Source organism: Neodiprion fabricii, chromosome 3, assembly GCF_021155785.1.
Source record: "Neodiprion fabricii isolate iyNeoFabr1 chromosome 3, iyNeoFabr1.1, whole genome shotgun sequence".
Classification (NCBI taxonomy): Eukaryota; Metazoa; Arthropoda; class Insecta; order Hymenoptera; family Diprionidae; genus Neodiprion; species Neodiprion fabricii.
In genome coordinates this window covers 17,837,700-17,857,329 of record NC_060241.1, presented here as the reverse complement: position 1 = coordinate 17,857,329, position 19,630 = coordinate 17,837,700, and the positions used below count along the sequence as shown (strand labels likewise).

Here is a 19,630-nt window from a genome sequence, read left to right as displayed (position 1 = left end):
GATGAGAAGCAAAATTATAGCACGTAATGTAACAAAGGATCAATCGATTTTATTCCCGTGTTGCATATGGGGTAGTTGGGGTAGTCCATATTAAACCGACCAACCCGTGACCGCGACCATTTTTGATTTTCTCTGTGAACATAAAAAAAAAAAAAAAACAACAGCAATTCGTCGTTCTAGTATAAAATATTTCGACAGATCATGTATAAGACTCGGCCACATGATCTTAGTTCGATGCATTTCTTGCAGCATTCTTCGTAAGGTATGCGAATCGTGCAAGCCATCATCCTCCAAAAAGCTCGACCTGCAGCATGAGATGTTCATTCAAAATCATGAAATCTCTAAGAACTTTTTGTTCTTCACCAGCACGCAACAATCACTCTTTTAAAATATTTTGACTTTCCGTACATACGGTTGTCAACTCTTAATAGTACACATACGCAAGTTATCATTTCTTTGTTTGTTCTCGTTATTTACGTTTCATTCGTATGTAAATAACGTATTCTGCTGCTTTCCTTCCCTTAAACCTGCATTTTTAGTATATTGTGAATTGTGATAGCTGCATGGAAAACTGTCAATTACTATTAGCAATACTACCGACTGAAGTAATTTGGATGTGACAATACCCATTATTTTCGAACTCTCCACAAAATTTGAAATTGTCGTTCACGTCACCTGTTATACCGTCTTGTTCCAACAGCTGTGCAAACAAGTCACCTTGTAAACCAGTCTTCGTTACGTACAAGCCAGTCAAATAAGCGTTTTCATTTCCAATAATTCTGAATTCGATTAAAAATACATGGGTAATGTTCAGCACGACTTACGTAACAAGGTCTCAGTTGTCTTCATTGGAAACTATCAAGTTGTTGACATTAAAAATAAGAACGGTACACTGCGGATATTTTCAGCGAAAACAGTTGCACAGAGACAGTAAAAATGCACAGCATCAATTTTCTAAAGCATAGCCAAACATAATCAGTGACGACACCTATACATATATTCTATTGAATAATATGTGAACCCAGGGCGTCCCAGAGCGTTCACTGAAGATGTATAAAGACCACGGTCTTAGTGATAAAGACTGATGGCCTTATGGGACTTTTCGAAATCGAAAATGGACGAGTTAAATCGAAGATGCAGCTGACGTATAAAAATAATTTCTCAACATACGTTAGATTTCCGTAGTTTTTACAAAATACAGTTTATTTGCATCGGAAAACCCGAACCATTCTACATAAAAATATTACTTGTAAATACATTTTGGAAATAAGGTTACGTTCGATTGTTAATAATGTTCGAGTCCGCGCTGTAACAAACCCTGATGAACCTCAGGTAACCATTGACACAAAAGTAATTAAAAAAAATTCGAAGATGATCAGGGTTCTTTTTTACAACTTCTATTTACATTACCTGGTTAGATTGTGACTTTGTCCACTGATCCCCAAACATAAGATTGTTCAGAAATTTATTATCAAGTGGCTCAGATTATAATTGTCCATATCTGACCACTTTATTATACATTTGTGGCAGTGCCCGCGTTGATTATTAGATATTTCGGATTTGAGAATATGTATTTCCGACAAAGGCGATACTATTTTACCCGGAATTTCAGAACTTTTCCGGTAACCCCTAATAATAATATTACCCAGAGGATACAATTGTGTAATAATTTGAATTAATGAATTTTGCCTGTAGGATAGTGGGTAATTTTTAAATTTTATTTCTTGAAGAAAGTGAACTATATTATCATCGAGGAACTTTTTGTAACAAGAATCCCCATACTGACTGGTAATTAGCGGACACCTCGTAAAACTTGATGATATTATTTAGTCGGAATTATAGAAAACGCTCATATTCTTAAGATGTTATTCATGGCAAAACAATTATTTTTTCCTATTTTCACTGAGAAATTTTGTCAAAATGTACGAAACGTCCATAGATTACCAGTCAATACGGGACTTTTTGTTACAAGTTGCTCCGTACGGTAATAATGATGTCACTTGCAATTCCGTCGTTCAGGACGAAAGTTGAAAGTTTTCTGAGTGTTGTAGTGTTGAGGAGGTGAAATTTATAAATTGTTATGAATAAACGACAATGAAAATAATTCATGAAATTAAATAAATGTGCAATAGCGCAAGGTGTAACTATTCTAGCTTCAATTTCCTTTGATGTGGAATAACAGATTATAAGTATGAGTATCTTTTGATGACAGTAGTAGGTACAACCGACAGGACAAAAATTGACTTTACGGATAACTTTGCGTTGGAAACAGGATTTAATTATTTGAAAGCCATCGGATTATTCCCCTTGAAAATCAGTTATTAAAAAACAACTGTTGATTTTTCAATAGTGTGTTTTGTGTCATTCTGAACATTTCAAAATTTGCCCTGTAAGAAAAAGATTCTTAACCGTTTTTTTTAACACTTTGGAGAACCATGAACTGACAATAACAACGAGTATGTTTACACGGCGCTGTTATTTCAGTTTTAGTATGCATTTTTAAATCCGATATTATTACATCGGCCATAGTGAAACCAGAATAACAGCCGTCGTGTAAACGAATTCGTCGTTTAGCTTTTCAACAATTGAGAAGAAAAATATGGTTTGATAAGTACGTCAATATTATGCAAAAGGTAAAATAATTTTTTTAGCTATTTTTTGTCACATTTCCAAAAAGTTATATTACTGAAAAACAATGTTAACAGATTATCAAAATTTAAACTAAATTCACAAGACGTTTATTCTTCATTCCAATTAATTTGCAACGAACCTTATGTTAGATTCATTTCCATTATTCATTTTTATAGTTATTCAAGAACTTGCATAATTTTTCTCAATTAAAACCCAATTACCATTTCCAAATTTTAGGAAAAATTCATAAAATAGGTTCAGCCTTTGAGACATCTTCCATGTACTTCTAGCAAAGAGAAAAGTGTTTCAGAATTTGTCGGCTATTTTCAAAATTTAAGAGATTAAATTTTTTTAATTCACAATTTTAAAAATGCTCAACAGAAGGAAAAAAAAAATCTTCGTAGGAACATTCTTGAAACGAGGAGAACTAAAAATGAAGCAGTTCAAAATTTTTCCAAAATACAGGGTGACTCAGCATCAAGTGACCAAACTGATGGAGGCTATAGAGACGGTTGAGCTAAGTAAATTAACCTGAAGAACATGTGGTCTCCAAAGTCGCATTCACGAGATACGACTGATTAATAAAATCCCGCGAAGCGCCGGCATTTAGGCAACCGAGTACACCAAGCGCCAGCATGTGGGCAACCGGGTACACAGTAGGCAGTGACTAGCGATCTAAATTTAAAGTCAAGACTGTTTTCCTTTAAAATTCGTGAATTTGAAAGCATTATGTTCTGCATCAGTATCCGAGCGCACATCAAAAAGATCAATAACCGCTGCCTGCTGAGTACTCGTTTGCTCCCATGCTAGCGTTTAGTTTACTCGATTGCGTTCATGCCCGCACTTGGCTGGATTTTTTTAACCGGTCGTATCTCGCGAACGAGACTTTGGAGACCAAATGTTCTTTGGATTAATTTACTCAGCTGGTCACCGGGTCTATAACCTCTATCAGTTTGATCACTTGATGCTGTTCGCCCGGTATTCGCAGCTCAACCTTGACTTCGTAAAAAACTGTGAAAAACTAAATTGAGCGTCTTAGAGATGCCACTGTCGCCTGTAAAAGATTTGATGTAAGCTACATCAATACTTATCACTTATTGTTATACAAGCATATTTGTCATGCTTTAAAGCTGAATATGAGTTTCAGTCATGTTTACAGCCTCATGTGAATATTTCTTATCTTGATGAAGAAATTCGTTGGGAAAACTTATCGATTGACAACTTGTAAGATTCTCCCGACTCTTCTGCTGTATTTTTGTCAAGTTATGAAAAGGTCTTCTCTGACTCATTATACTGTTAATATGATACGATATTGTATTATTACATTATATATTTTAAAACAATATCTTAGATATTTATTTTCATTAAAAAATATATCCGCATGTAATGTTTACTTTCCGAAAAAAATAATATTTATATTTTTTGCGCGCACGTATGTATGTGTACACTTGGGGACAATAAATTTGACACGGCTAATTCTTACACTAGACAGTTACGTTGGCAACACAGAGAAACCTACAGCGCCACAGTCGGCACAAAGTAGTCAAGGTCCCTAGATTATACAGGTCAAGACACGCGTGGGCAAAAAAATTAGTGAAAATGCCCCAAAAGTCGTATGACAATAGATACTTTCTATTTAGAGCACACCATGACACGGTGTAAACATTTCTGGTCTATTCCTTTGCCCGGATTGGCCGCTTACAATAGAAATGTGTCACTGTGTCACACTGTGCTCTAAATGGAAAGCACCCGGTGTGGTTCTGATTCCTGACCTGTCACAATGATTAACCTCAAAATATATACGTGCTTCTATTTATTTCGTGAATGTCAGGCCACTAAGGACGCAACTCGTTAATGCTTAACCTCAAAAAATTGCGCAAGATTGGTCAAAACTGGTTAATGCGGTAATGTAAGTTTGATATTTTTTGGGCGAACGCGCATAGAACATTTTTGCCCACGTATAGTGAGAAAAACTGGAACACGCGTGTCTTGACCTGTATAATCTAGAGATCTTGAAAGTAGTAAGTATACAATCTGTCCTTAAGCTGGATTTTCACGGGCCTCGAATTGACGCGGCAGCGCCACGCCGTCGGCGGCAAAAAAAAGTCTACGGCCCTAATCATCTTACATACACATAACCTCATCTAACCTAGAATCTATGTCGGTGAACTGTAAACAGTTCTAGCACCTGAAGTATTGTTTGATGGTGAAGAAATGAGTGATCGAGCAATAAAGTGAATTAACGTCGAAATGGATTCACAAAAACGCAAGAAAAATTACTATTCAGGACATCACAATTATCAGAAGAAACGGAAACAGTATAATTTGGAGCCAGGAATCAAAGGCTTTTTTTGCACGTGTAATTTCCGAGAAAAAGACTGCGTTCGCGAAGTGTACAGTGTACTGTCAGAATATGCAGATAATCTTTATGGTATTGAACAGGTACGATGAAGTAATTTTGATAGATGACAGCTAGTATTACTGTGCAGTTACATTGGGCATTTAAGCTGTGAATGAAAAAAATCTGTCTTCGCTGTAAACTCATTTCTGCACACACGCAAGAATTCTGACCGAAAAAATAGACCAAATAGTATGTGTAATCGTTCACTTAATTCAAGTTTATCTTTTTATGAAGTAGAGACTCTAAATATGTCAAACGTTTGCGTGTCCCAAACTTTACAGAAAAAATAAAGTGTTCGAACAAGCTTTTGAGAACACCAATTTTTCATGCAAGTAGAATTTTTTAAAAACTCACTCCTTCAACATTACAGACACCGGCAGCATAGTTTGTCCCTCTTGTGTGTATTGTGGTTTCGGATAGCTATAACATACTGTAATAAAGAGCAATTTGCGAATTGTCTCTAAGAAAATGAATGATTCTTCATGCGTATCGAGCAAACGTCAAGTGAAAAAAGTCTTACAGCAAAGAACAATATGCGAAAAAGCAGATATGATTTGAAATCAAGGTACTCCCGTTAAAGTCTGAAGACTGATTTTTATTACAGCCATATTAGTTGGCCAAGTAACCACACATTAAACAAGTGATTAAACATTTGATGAATATTAGATCGGCATCAGCCAAGCGTGTATAAGAGGTGTGAACTTCGTTACATTACGATCATTTATTGAAATTATAATGAACGTTTAACAGAGGTTGAACTTAATCTAACACTTGTCACTCAATTTCAAGATGCCTTAAATTCGGACTTTCCAATTTATTGCAAAAATCAAGGAGTCTTGAACATTTAACATATCTGGAGTATCCAAAATTTTCTGTGAAGGTTCACTTTGTAATGCGAGTAGATACTTTGTTGATTCAATAGTTACACAAATGACCTTCAAGTTATTAAAATAATCTCAGTACATCATTAGCATCTCATTCACACATGTCAACGTATCAATTGGCAGATCTAGTGAGATGAAGTCATTGGTCATGTAAGATTGTATTGTTGTTAGAAAATCGGCTGTTCAGAAATGTTCAGAATAAACTGTCTTTGTTGAACTTTTGAGAATAAAAAGGGTAGCGAAGTTAAAGTTAGTAACGTTAATGTAACGAAATGCAAGAAAAATCACCATTTTCCAGTTCTAAACTGACTTTAAAGAAATCGATATATCACAATATCACAAGTGTCTTAATGCAATATTATGTTTTAGTGGATTTTACACAATCCTAGAATTGTGAAATAACGAGTATTTCTATGAATGCATCATTATGTTAACGTTATGAACTTGAACCTTATCTCTAATTCTTTGTCACACACACATCTTGTTAAAAGTGGCTTTGCGTTTAGCACACATGTTGAACTAAAAACAAGCCTAACAAGTGGCCTACGTACAGCAATGTTAACAGTATAGAAGTTCCTAGACCGATGAGATTATTCTGTAATTTAATCCTTTATTATGTCATGGTATGGTTAAACTCATCAGCTTTTCAAACAAATTTACAGACTGAGCTTTGTACGCGAGCATCAGATGAAACAGCCTCGACTGAACAAAGTGAGACAAAAAATGGTAATGAGAAAATATCACAGGAAGAGGAAGATTCAGTGGATATTTCAGAAGCATTGAAGAAAGAAGTCGCTGAACTGAAGGCAGAATCTCAAAAGCCTGTGAATTTACGTCGTTTCCAAGTAGGTGGTTTGTCATAACTAATGTAAAAACAGATAGATTGAAAAAAAATTACTATAATAAAATAATGTAACGTAAAAAGTAAACTGCATTTTATGCATTTACAGGTTGTAGACACAGGTGTAAAAAGTGTCGTTTTTATTAGAACAACCATACCTAATCCGCTGGAATTAGTTTCTACTATCATCAAAGAATTGTATGAAACAAAAAAACAGAGAACCCGATATCTGATGCGGTTGCTGCCCGTTGAAATTGTTTGTAAGGCATACATGGATGACATAAAATTGAAGGCCAACACATTGTTTGAAAAATATTTTGCCCAAGAGCCAAAAACATTTGCCATCATATTCAAGTACGTATTTTTTACTTACAGTAGTTTTCTCATTGCACGAAAATTATTCAGTTAATGAATAAATAAATAATCACAGTGAAAAATGTAATGGTACATTTCATTTCTCTGTAAAATTTACAACAGTTGCGACATAATGGAACACCTAAATTGTCAACGTTATGGGAAATCGAGTAGATTTTACTACAGAACTCACTCGTATATTATGAAATGAATGATTTACGAATGGATGGACGGACGGATGGCTGATAAGATAGGTGGATGATTGGATTGAATAAATAATGGCTTTCTTGACTGCAATGACTCTATCAATTTGCAGGTATTTTTTCACCTCACATTACCGTAGATATATCAGGGAGATAAATTTCGTACATTCATGAATTTTACCAAGTCATTTGCAAAGCAATACCATTGCCCTCTCCAATTCGGAATCAGTGACGATTTGCTGCTATCAGTGAATAGATAAAATAGATGGTTTCACAGTAGTATTCTAAGTACTAATTTTCCCAGTGGTATACTTACATTTAGAAATCAGTAACTATTCACTGTTAGCATGAATTTAGACTGATTCATATTCGCTGATAGCGAACATGGATTTTATTGAAAAATCTATCATTCTTTTATTTCTAATATCAGACTCATGATAAATGAATATTTTCATTTTATACGTGCGGAAAGTTATATTCATAAAGAGCATGCAAGTTGAAAGAAGATAATATTTTAATTATTTAGACAATATTCCAGTTTCTTGAAATTTGAAAAGTGGGATACATTGCAAAATATATCGAAACTTGTTATTTAATCTCAAGAACGTATTCTCCTTTTCTTTTTTCAAGGAATTATCTTCACAGCTGACAGTGTAACCGGGTAGGTAGCACAGGCTTACAATTTATCATGTAGTGTGAATGGTCATTGGGATAAGTGACGCATGGAAAGTAGAGTGGACGTAACACGAATTTGTATTATTTTGATTGTCTTTTGATATCTTTGTACTTTTCAAAACATAGAGTAAAGGATAAAAATAAGAGCTCAAACGCTTATAGCTGATTTTAATTTAATTAAATTAAACTCCTTGTGTTCATATATTTGGAATGAGATTTGATCTGGCCAGATTTTGGCACCTCACCCAGTTTCAGTATAGTAAGTTCACCAGTACTTTCTTTTTGTTCTTCTAACTTAAGAACCCCATATAAATACCTTGTCTTTTTTAAAAAATACATTGCACTTCTACCATTCATTTCGTAATGCCTACGGATACACCACATCGTAGTTTTTCGGTATAACAAGTATGTCTATAAACACAATTGAATCCACTGTTTACATATTTAAGTTATAACATACCTATTATAATACAAGTTTTTTGCAAACGGTCTTTGAAGACCAACTGATTGGCTTCAGTCAGTTTTGCTACCTACCCCTGACACTGAGAACCCTCCTTGAGAACGTCATATCTGTTACTATGTAAAATATGTACTATCTTAACTTTGACTCTCCATAGCTCAATTAATTGTTTGTGTTTTGAATTGCTTCGCAAACAAAAATCTAAAAAAATTCAGAGTGATGAATTTTTGAGGACATATTCACGAAAAAGGAAAAAGGAAAAGGGTGGGGTGATGACAGAACTAAATTTACTATTATCTGGACTACCTCGATATAGATACGTGAATTCACGCTACTTCATCAAATCATTATTTATAATAATTATTCATATCATTTACAACCATAAGCATTTACGAACAAAAGTTTAATTTTATGATTACAAGTACGCATGTAAGGAGTGTATCATATAATCAAAATGAAAAACATTCGCACTTATTTCTAGGTCTACAAACAGTACTGTAATGTGAGAAATTACGGCACAGATTGCAAATAGTATTCTGGTTCTAATAAAATCTGTTTGTAATGATCATATTTTCATTTTAGTCGGCACAGCAATAACAGCATCAAACGGGGTGAATTAATAGAAGATTTGGCTGACATCATCGCAAAAAAAAATCCTGGCAATAAAGCAGACCTAAAAAATCCTGAACTTGCCGTTGTTGTAGAAGTGATACGTGGAGTATGTCTGCTGTCAATAGCTCCCAGTTATTATAAATACAAGAAGTACAATTTACTGGAAATATGTGGAGTCAGGGAATCAGATAAAAAGGTTTGCATTTTACTATTTAACTGAGATAAGTTGAAAACTTATTTATTACATTCTTGAAATTCGCCAATCATTGATATTGCATTAATAATATTTTACAAATTTTATTCCAACTCTAATAGACTGTGTATTTATACAGAGTACTTGGGAGATTATTGAACTCATTGGTTAACAATAATTTGTGCAAAAATTCGTGGTATTGAGTTGTGTTATTACTCCCGTATAAAGCAGTAGTTGAGACTGCAAGCTCTCTTCCCAATTTATTCTCCCAAATTATCAATATTCGGAACGGCAAACACTAACCAAGAATCTGACTAATCTAGTTACCATTTTGCCTTACGCATACTGTGAAGAAACATTGAAACTTGGCAGGCTAAGTAACCGACTGCGCATGTGGAAAATGAATACTATTGGTATCATCCTATCCTGCCAATATTTTCGTCCACAAGGCAGCCAAGCCTTGCTCGAAATGGCTAGGCAGTGGCAAAAGAATATTTTCCTCTTTCAAATACTTGTTCCTGCCACCACTCATTAGATTTTTGATGTATTTTTGATTAACGATTGAGTCGGAGATTTGTTGATTAGATACTTGAATTAGCAATATTCGTTTGAAATTTAGTCAGGGAAAAATTTTCTTATGTGAAGGAAAGTCAGGGAATTTTTCCAACTATATTCAACTAATGGTGATTTGTCAAGATATGCCATTTTGATTTTTCTTTTATGAAAGCTAATTCTTGAATCTTATAGACATGTAACACAATCAACATTTTTATAGGAGTCTGCTAATGCTGCATCACCAGAACCAATGCATTCTAAGCCAGAAGAAGAATCCACAGAAACAGAGGAGTCAAAAAGTGATAAACCAGTAGAGTTGCCAGTTGACGTCTAATGCTAAAAGAAAATCAACAAGAGGATTACTATTGCAGGATTCAATGATTTCCTATGAAATGATAATAATAACAACAACCACATTCTTTATTCGAGTTTTTATATACATCGGTAATATTTCATATACATTTATCGGTCAACAACAGTAGTAATCTACTTGCTTGAACACTTTTCGATAGAAAATTTCATTACATTGTCAACTATGTAAAATGTTATTGTTTCTTATACTTTGACCTGCTGTGATTGCTTTAGAACAATTGAAACTTATTCTAATTTTGTAATATTTGTCAGGATAAATATCTATGAAGTACAGATCGCCACAGGTCAAGATAATGTAGCCACGCCAGGCAAAGTGAATTTTCCCAACGAAAGAAACTTATCATCGCAAATGTTCGTTTGCGTAAAATTTACAAGTATACTTTTTCTCTAACTGTTGTTCCCACATGCCCCAATCAGTCTAGGCTTCAAGTGAGGTGCTACAACTGCAGTACCCATTACATGCGTCTATATCATGAATGATTTAAAAATTATGCACCCTTTGAAAATTTTGAATACTGCGCAACTTGCGGAATTATATGAGAGTAGCCAAAATACAAAACGCAAAGGCTCACCCGTATGAGAAAAGAGTAATTAAATATAAAACCAACATTTGAACCGAAAAAAAAGTATTGGAGAATTTTTCACGTTATATGACTGCAGCAGCCGTTAAACACGCAATTCCAGGGTGGCCTGAAGGGGAAGGTAATAATGAATTTTACTTGTATAGTGATATTCATCACTTTAAATTGATTCTGATGGTATATGCTCTAGAAGGTGCCGTCCCATGCGGGGCCGATCGTCGGAATCTATTAGATAGATTTTGGCACTTCGATATCCCTAGGAATTTTACAATCCACGATGTTGGATGAGCCGGGATGAGCACCGTTTGAACTACCAGTGGCGCGTTTAGTGCCGCGAAGAAAACAAAAAAGAGTACGGCGGGCGGCTGGCAATGCAAACGGTGCTCATTCAATACCGTGGATCGAAAAATTCCTAGGGATATCACATGTCAGAATCTATCTAAGCATCACAGCCATACACATGCCTTGATGCCTCTATGTCTTCGGTAGTATATGTGTGCTGAAAATGAGAGTGCTTAAGTAATGTTCGGTAATCAGTTTTATGTTTACTAAGAGTAGTTCAGTGTGTTTTGGTAAACGACTCGTTGACCGTGATCACGATCTTCACTCTTCCGTGATTCTGATTCGTTTCATATGAGTTGTCATCGTGCTGTCATATTGTGTGGACGCTAAGTTACGCTGCAAATCGACCACGCGCTGTCCAGTTCAATGCGTGCTAAAACTTACTCATGAGAGATCCTATCATACCGGTAAAAAAATTGTTATTGTTTACAACAAAGTAAGGAGCTAAGAAGCTTAGTCACAATGGCGTACAATTTCCCAGGAATGCCAGCAACACCGATGCCTCCGATGGGTATGACTTAACCTCTAACATTCACAAAACTAATAATTGAAGAAATACCTCATGCACTTGACAGTTTTATAATATTGATTTGAAACACTGTATTTAATTTCATGTCCAAACAGATTTTTATGTAAAGTTGAAGAAAGCAATGTTAACATAACGGAACATTGAAAATAAATCTGTGGAATAACTTTGTAGAAGTTGAGATAGCTTTGCTTTTTTTTTTTTTCAACTAATTGTAAATTTTAAACGATTACCAAGTAACGATTTTTCCCAAAAATGTATTGTTAGCATGGCGAATTTCAGCCTTATGTTTTGAGGCTATTAATTAAAGAGACAAGAACATTAAACCTGCAATCTGACAGTTTATTAACAATGTGCCTATCTTTCGAGTCTGTGTTACCCTTGACAATTCAGCAGTCAACATATCACTGTCCATTAACCGAGAGTATATTTTGTTTTATTATGACCTGCTCAATTTCAGATGAACCTAAAGTTAATTTAACTATACATCATTACAATAACATCCTGGAGTTAAACTTCATTTAAAATAACGGTTTTATTGAAGCAATGCCTTGAATAATTTCTTCGTTGTCTGCAAATCGATTCTTTACTGTAATAACTTAGTTTGGTTTTGATGTAATTATCATCAATTTCATCAAATAACTTGTGATTCTTTGACAAATAGTTTGATGTGTTCATCAATGGTTGTAAAAACCAAAATTAGGTGAAAATTTATTTATTTATTTATATCGTAATGAGTTAATTTCCTTTTACATAGTATAAGGATAAAACAATAAAATAAAGAAGCATTTTACATGGTGGTACATAGGAAGAAAAAATAATCCTTAACACTTAAAGAAATAGTATAATAGAGTCGCTAATTATATGAAAACAGTTTGCGTGATTGACGAGAGACAATATGCAAGGTTGAGTTATGTATGTCAAGCCACTCAGCATTTTCGTTACAAAGCGATGAAAGCCTAATAATAGGCTAGCGAGTCATGATTATAATTAGGGTAGAATCAAAAATTGCTACGCTGCAAAGGCCAAATCCGAACAAAGAAACAAAATTTACAAATCAGTTCAGTACAATCGATATTATTACTTAAGATTTTAAAAGCAAATACCACATCAAATCTGCACGTAGCAGAAGACAGTATAGGAATATCCAGGGTGGATGCAATAATGTAGTCATGATCACAAAAATGCATGGATTCCCAATTCCATTGCCCACAAACCACAAAAAAAAATGATTGAGTTTTTCAAGATTATAGGCAGCAGTAAAATTCCAGGGCCTCCAGATAACAGAACAATAAGACAAATAGTGAAAAATGAACGAATAATAAAGTCAACGTAGAGTAGCAACATTCTTAAATTATGAAGAGAATCGCTTAAAAAAATAAATCTTACTGCGAGTTATTAAGTACATAATAGCTTAAATCAGTAGTCAACAGGTGCTTACCAACAGTAAAACAAGCACTTTTTGATATTGCAAACTGACCTGTTAAGGCTGAACCAAGAAAACATGAGGTCTAGGTCATCTTGGATGAGCATCCTGTCGTAGGGATTTGTAATAGCCTTAAATATTTTGCCGTCGTCAGCGAGGTATAAGAACTTAACAGATTTTTGAACCTGTCTGATATGGTTAATACAAATTAGGAAAAACAAAGGACCAAGGTGTGTACCTTGACTACACCAGAAGTAACCTTAATAGATAAGGAAAGACCATTAAAAACTTTCACATACTGAACCCTATCACCCCATCGGAGCCAACGCATGAAGTTCCATTTAAATCAGAAATAGCCTTTGCAATCTCGCATTAATTCACATTATATTCAAGAATATTCTAGATTATATATTATCTCTGACTTACTGCATACTCAATAGGATACCAGTTTATAATTTTTTTAGTTGTACCTGCAGTTTTTTTTTTTTTTTTTGTACTTCAGTGTACATTTGGTAGTGCAGAAAGCTGCAACTCTCGTTTGTAATGACTGATGATTCCAGAAGTTCACTGTCCTGCAGTAAAATGACACATATTTCGGAATTGCTATTCCACAGTACGATTCTCACTATAAACCCTGCCACATATGAAAGACATATGATGCGTTATGGAATCAACATATTCTATAAGCAAACCCTGTAAGAGTACAAGATCAATATTTTCTTCTTTGTACAGTTTGAACATTTTTTTTTTCTTGTTATACCATGCAAATATTTGTATTGAGAGGAATGAGGTTGGTTTCTACTGGAAAGAGTGACTGCAAAATTAGCCCCTTTTTGCGTAGTGTGTAGCAAGCACGGGGAAGGTTGTACAGAGGTCTCCGTGGGCTTAAATTAATCGTCATCGAAAATGTAGGTGAGCATATTTCGAATTGTTTCGATTTTGCGCGACTTACCCCTATTTTGGGGGTGAAGTATGTCAGAACTTTGCATTTTTGAGCTACCGCGAAGCAAACTCAAATCACTATTATTACCCTAAGGATTATACACCTGACTTCAAAAAATGGATCATTTGACTTTCTGTATTCATATGGAGATGATTTGAACTATTTTTATTTCAGAACTACCCTTCCCAGGGGGTGAAAACCACCCCCAGTACAAGAAAAATCAAAAATGGTCGACATAATCTGGGGAAAAATTGGCGGAATTCCACATGGCAGGAGTAATATCAAGAATATTCTTTCAAATATCTGCAAAGGGAAAAACACCCCTATCGTGGGGTGAAACATACTTCACCCCCAAAATAGGGGTAAGTCGCGCAAAATCGAAAAAATTCGAAATATGCTCACCTACATTTTCGATGACGATTAATTTAAGCCCACGGAGACCTCTGTACGACCTTCCCCGTTCTCGCTACACACTACGCAAAAAGGGGCGAAAAAAGAGGGGTTTTTTCGGTTACTCTTTCAATTTAATGTAATATGAGAGTGTGCACCCATGCTAAACAGACAAATCCTACACAATATACAAAATCATCCTACTTATAGCAAATCTATAACAAAATATTTTGAACGGATAAACTTCATACACGTGTACGTGTAATTTCGAAAAAAAAATTGTAGCATGAGATTTATGTGCCTGCCTATCAAGTTTCACGTTCGTATCTGATCTACAACTGTTTGGCTGTTATCATGGTTCCTATGGGCAAACAGCGTTTTACAATACAATTAATTACTTTATTATTCGTCGTTCTATTGTGTTCCAAATCAAAAGGCTTTGCGATTCGAGTGATGGCAACCTTCATTTTACATTTTACGTTCACGCCTGACATGATTCGCCAGATATCTGAGTATATTTCCTTGCAATATGCAATTGGTGCACAAATATATCAATATAATTAGTGAAAAGTTTCGAATGTGGTTGGATCACACTGTCCGCTGAAAATTCTTAGATCGATAACACGGAATATGGCTTCAACGTAAGAAAAAGTTGAAATATGATAGTAAACAGTATAAATTTACATCTTCTACGAGATACATCTGATTAGTTTCTATTGCGCGTATTGAAAACTTTGAAAAACGGTATTGTACGATTTCGTTGCTCGGCTGCTTTTTATCAAAACCATCCCCCGTACTATGAAAATATAACATGTTCTTCCGGAAATCTCGAAAATTTTCGTCGAATATCTACCAACTATAAATAAAAAAATACAAAAGTCTCAACCATTTGTACGCAGCTCATAGATAAGAAAATAAATATTGAGCGCAAAGCATCAAAATTCTTGTTATTTTAATGGAAAAATTCATATCCTGTGAAGCAGACCATAAGATTCAGATATGAGTCTGAGATTCTGGAGCAGGCTGAAGTTAGCAACGTTACTGTAACGAAATATGAAGGAAAAAATCAATATTGAGCAATTTAAGAATGACTTTCAAGGAGTTGACTTTTCACAATATGAGTATTTGTTGTTTATTAGGATTTACTGAATATCAGACAATCCTAAAGGTGCGTTATATTATTATAAACATGCATTATTACAGTAACGTTACTAACTTCAACCCTATGATTTTGGCCACATTTTCTAAAATTTGTGTTCAGATATTTTAGCCCATTAAAGTTATAAAATTTGAGAGTCAACATATTCAAGACCATTCCAATGTCCATACATCGTTTTGCACTTTTTAAAACAACTTATTTACAGCGAATTACTATTTTTAAATTCTGTATAAGCAGCAGTACACAATATGTGCATCTTGTCTGGATAATAGGAATGGGGCCAATGGGACCTCTGGGCCCGATACCTGGACCACAGGGATTCATGGAGTTAACAGCACGATCAGCAATGGGGCCTGGATTTCCACCCCTTCCACCTGCCATTGCAATACCAGGGATGAATGATTCCCCCTTGGAGTTTAGTACGAATAAAAACCAACCTCCTATTGCCAGGGAAAGCACCGAAGACAACAATGACAGAAGAAGTGACAAAGGTGACGTCAGGAGAGATAGGGACAGAGACAGAGAGCGCGGAGAACGAGACCGAGACAATCGCGAGGGTGGAAGAAGGTATGTATATACATAAAGGTATAATTCGTATTCATATTAGAAGTAGTCCGGTGATAGCGCATTTTATTTCAATACGTAGCACGAGGTTATGAAAGAAGAGATGAGTGATGGGGGAAACAAATTTCTTTCATGATGTACTTGTTACGATTAGTCCCTTATCTTACTTATATTTCAATTAGAATAAATAAAATTTTCCGAGCAAACATATTACAGCACATTTCTCCGATACTTCAAATGCTTTTCGGAAATTTTTAAGGTGCTTCGAGTGTGCCAAACAAACATGCCTATAATACTAGAATTCCTGCCAGTCCGAAATTCAATTTCGTATCTCTCAAAATAACGGGTTCTTTACAGACTATTTTGGGGCTGCATAAACAACTTTTTAGCTCTACCTCTTGTATGGAAGAAAAATAGTTGGAAATTGAGAGTACTAAGAAATATTTGAATTAAAATCTTCACCAACCAATTCTACACAGTGCAGCCCTACATCATGCAGTACTATATGTGGCCTTTTTATCAAGGAATTTGGAAATACGCGGATTCACTCCCTTTAATCATTCTGATGATAAATAATCGGGAAACGGCACCAAAGTCATAGGTGAATTCAAATCTGTTACGGACGAGGTCCCAGTATGTTTTGAATTTTCAACTCCTCATTTTAATTAGTATTCGATTATATTGCTCTTCTCACATATTGTTTTCTTGGCCTATCGATGGTACTGCGTGGTGCGCCATCGTTGATTCAATGGTTCGGCGGAGTAAGTAATTTATTGCTGAAAAGGCCACGCGTAGGAATGCAAATTGTAAGATGAACTGTGTAGGACTGAACCCTGTAGGACTGAGCAGTGTAGGAACAAACGAACGGTGTAGCTTTAATGACGTATAAGATGACTCTGTGTAGGTCGAATTGTGTGTAGAAAAATTGAGAAAGCTTTGTGTAGGATTTTTAACGTGTCGGAATGAAGTCTACTCCAATACGGACATTGTTTCGACGCCCGATACGAATAAGAGCGCGTTGCAGATTCCGGATGGAAAAGAGCACGTTTCGAATTCCAGGTGAAAAAGAACACATTTCAGATTCTGGGTGAAGAAGAGCACGTTTCAGATTCCGGGTGAAAAAGAACACGTTTCAGATTCCGGGTGAAAAAGAGCACATTTCAGGTCGATTCGAATAGTAGCACGTTTCGGGTTGATTCGAATACTAGCACAATTCAGATCGACTCGAATATTAGCACAACTCAGGTTGACTCGAATATTAGGAAGTTTCAGATGGGTTAATTATAACGTTGTCCAAATATTTTTTTTTAGGTTGAGAAATGAGCGTAGTGACAATAGACGTGAACGCGAAAGAGATAGACGCGATGATCGGATTGAGAGAGACAGAAGAGATGACAGGCGAAATGAAGAACGGAACAGTTCAAACTCTAACAATAATAACTGCAATACAAGTGGCAGTGAAATGCCATCATCCAATACCAGTACCAGTAGTACGTCGCATACGCCAAATATGGGATCTCAGATGGAGCCACCAACAGGGGTATGGGGTATGGGCGTAGGCTATTCGATGATGGGAATGGGGCCTATGGGTCCAATGGGTCCCATGATGGGTGAGATGGCTATAGGACATCATATGGGACACGGTTATGGGCCAATGGGAATGGGAATGATGCCACACGACGGAGGGATGCTAGGTGCTCAGATGATAGGCCCTGATCAAATAATGCCAGAAGCTACGGCTCAGATTATGACTGGAGCGCTACCACCTCCGCCTGCAAATTCTCAGGGAACGAAAGAGATAATTCATTGCAAAAGTTGTACTCTTTTTCCACCTAACCCAAATGCACCACCACCAACAACCAGAGAAAGACCTCCAGGATGCAGAACTATTTTCGTTGGAGGTATAATCATATTTTTTAAATGTAATCAAGAAGTAACATAGATAAATTTTTATGTAATTCCGTGACCATGGACCAGGATGAAATATATAGTTTTTTTTTTTTTTTTTTTTCCTAGAATAGAATTAAATCTTGATTCTTTTAGACGAACTTTTCAGAAATTAATGAACGCTTATCTGTGTAGCTGCAGTTCAAGAATACCAGATTCAGCTAGAGAACAGTCAATTTGCTTATACGTGGTTTATCGTTGAATATCCATTAAACTTTACATGTTCTTGTTTGTTAGATAAAATGCAACACTGGCACTATGGTATAAAGATTCATATGATTATAACAACTCACATGAAAGTTCATCCATTGTGTTCAGTTTTTCTAAAGCCTTCTTACCATCCAATGTACGAAAACTATTTTAGAAGGTTTTGTTGGATATGAGCATTTTCTAGACCATTCGAGGATTGCACATTTTGAACATCTTGTTATATCAGGTGCCACTTAAAAATATGGTGACTCACACATTAGATATTCACTTTAAATAAAATAACTGTATTTTGAAAGTTGATAATGTTAGCCATTGTAATAAAAGCCATTCAAAACGATTAACAATATCACTTCTAAAAATATACTGCGATTTTAAATCACAGTGCAAAACTGTAATTTGATCCTATTTTGGGGCTAGTTTTGTGCCCAAACCCCAATTGTGGTGCTCCAATTCTATCCGACGCATTTGTGGTCAATCTAGGTTTACGAAAAGCTGAACCAACCACATAAATTTTACAGTGAAGGAATTCAGGTATCGCAATCAAACAAAAATCAAAATTTGGCGCTAACTTGACCCTAACTTGGTACTATTTTTGTACTCCAACCTCTTCCGAGATATACGTGGTCAACCTAGACTTATGGAAAAAAAATAAAAATCAGTCACATCATATTTTAAGTGCACTAAAACTACCAACGCAACACTAAACTATCTGAATTTGATTGTTCGCAAACTAGATGTATTGCACTCATCAGCCAAAGCGTCCTCGTCGGGTTTTCGCATCGATGGAGTGCTAATAAATAATTGATATGCAAGTATCCTGAAAGGACAGATGTGGCTGAATTCGTACCAATATGTTCCGTATTTATACCTCGGAAAATTGGGAGACTTTCATCGCAAGAAAACTAGCACTCGTGACATCAATTTCCAAAATTTGTGATAGGACGATTCGAATATTTTCAATGTCGTCTTTTTTCTAGCGCTCTAATCTTTTGTTGACTAATATATATTACACTAAACATCATTTGCTCATATTCGTATTCGTATCTAAGGGTTGGATTTTTTCATTAACAGTTGGTTGGATTACGTTACTCGGATCTATTGTATCAAAGTTGTATGGACAAAGAATGTTTTCTTCATTCTAACGTTTTTAGTGGTACAAAGTAAGATTATTTTGTCGTTGAGGCTTGAAGGTGCTTTTTTCACCAGCATTATGGTGGGTTCAAATTCGCACTTATGTATTCTTAAAGCACAAAAAAACCACCAAATTTCTGTCGCATTCCTGTTCCGATGTTTCAAAGCAATTTGAGACGAATTTTGTGGTCGGTTCAGCTTTCCATAAGCCGAGGTTGACCACTGGTATT

At 35.4% G+C, this 19,630-nt stretch overlaps 2 protein-coding genes across 3 annotated transcripts in view; both read left to right on the top strand.

Annotated features, from left to right (window-relative positions):
• The first annotated feature begins 4,708 nt into the window (after positions 1 to 4,708).
• On the top strand, positions 4,709 to 10,558 carry LOC124177571 (THUMP domain-containing protein 1 homolog). Its single transcript, XM_046560081.1, has 5 exons — positions 4,709 to 5,073; positions 6,579 to 6,761; positions 6,867 to 7,111; positions 9,032 to 9,257; positions 10,030 to 10,558. Exons 1-5 carry the CDS (start codon positions 4,882 to 4,884, stop codon positions 10,141 to 10,143), a joined length of 960 nt encoding a protein of 319 aa, XP_046416037.1. The 5' UTR covers positions 4,709 to 4,881; the 3' UTR covers positions 10,144 to 10,558.
• A 142-nt stretch (positions 10,559 to 10,700) lies between these two features.
• LOC124177570 (ecto-NOX disulfide-thiol exchanger 2) overlaps positions 10,701 to 19,630 on the top strand; it is a 28,686-nt gene continuing 19,756 nt past the window's right edge. Inside the window, exons 1-3 of one of the 2 annotated variants that reach the window (XM_046560079.1) lie at positions 10,701 to 10,883; positions 15,821 to 16,115; positions 17,424 to 18,013. In XM_046560079.1, coding sequence (XP_046416035.1) covers positions 10,832 to 10,883; positions 15,821 to 16,115; positions 17,424 to 18,013 — 937 coding nt within the window. In that variant the 5' untranslated portion in view covers positions 10,701 to 10,831. Of the gene's footprint in view, positions 11,616 to 15,820; positions 16,116 to 17,423; positions 18,014 to 19,630 lie in introns of both variants that reach the window. The other variant, XM_046560080.1, reaches the window with a different exon arrangement.

Excerpts from the sequence above, each read along its gene's own strand:
- LOC124177571 (XM_046560081.1), top strand. The coding sequence starts at position 4,882 with ATGGATTCACAAAAACGCAAGAAAAATTACTATTCAGGACATCACAAT. Across the intron at positions 5,074-6,578 it reads ATCTTTATGGTATTGAACAG|ACTGAGCTTTGTACGCGAGC; the intron begins GTACGATGAAGT and ends ACAAATTTACAG. Across the intron at positions 7,112-9,031 it reads ACATTTGCCATCATATTCAA|TCGGCACAGCAATAACAGCA; the intron begins GTACGTATTTTT and ends TTTTCATTTTAG.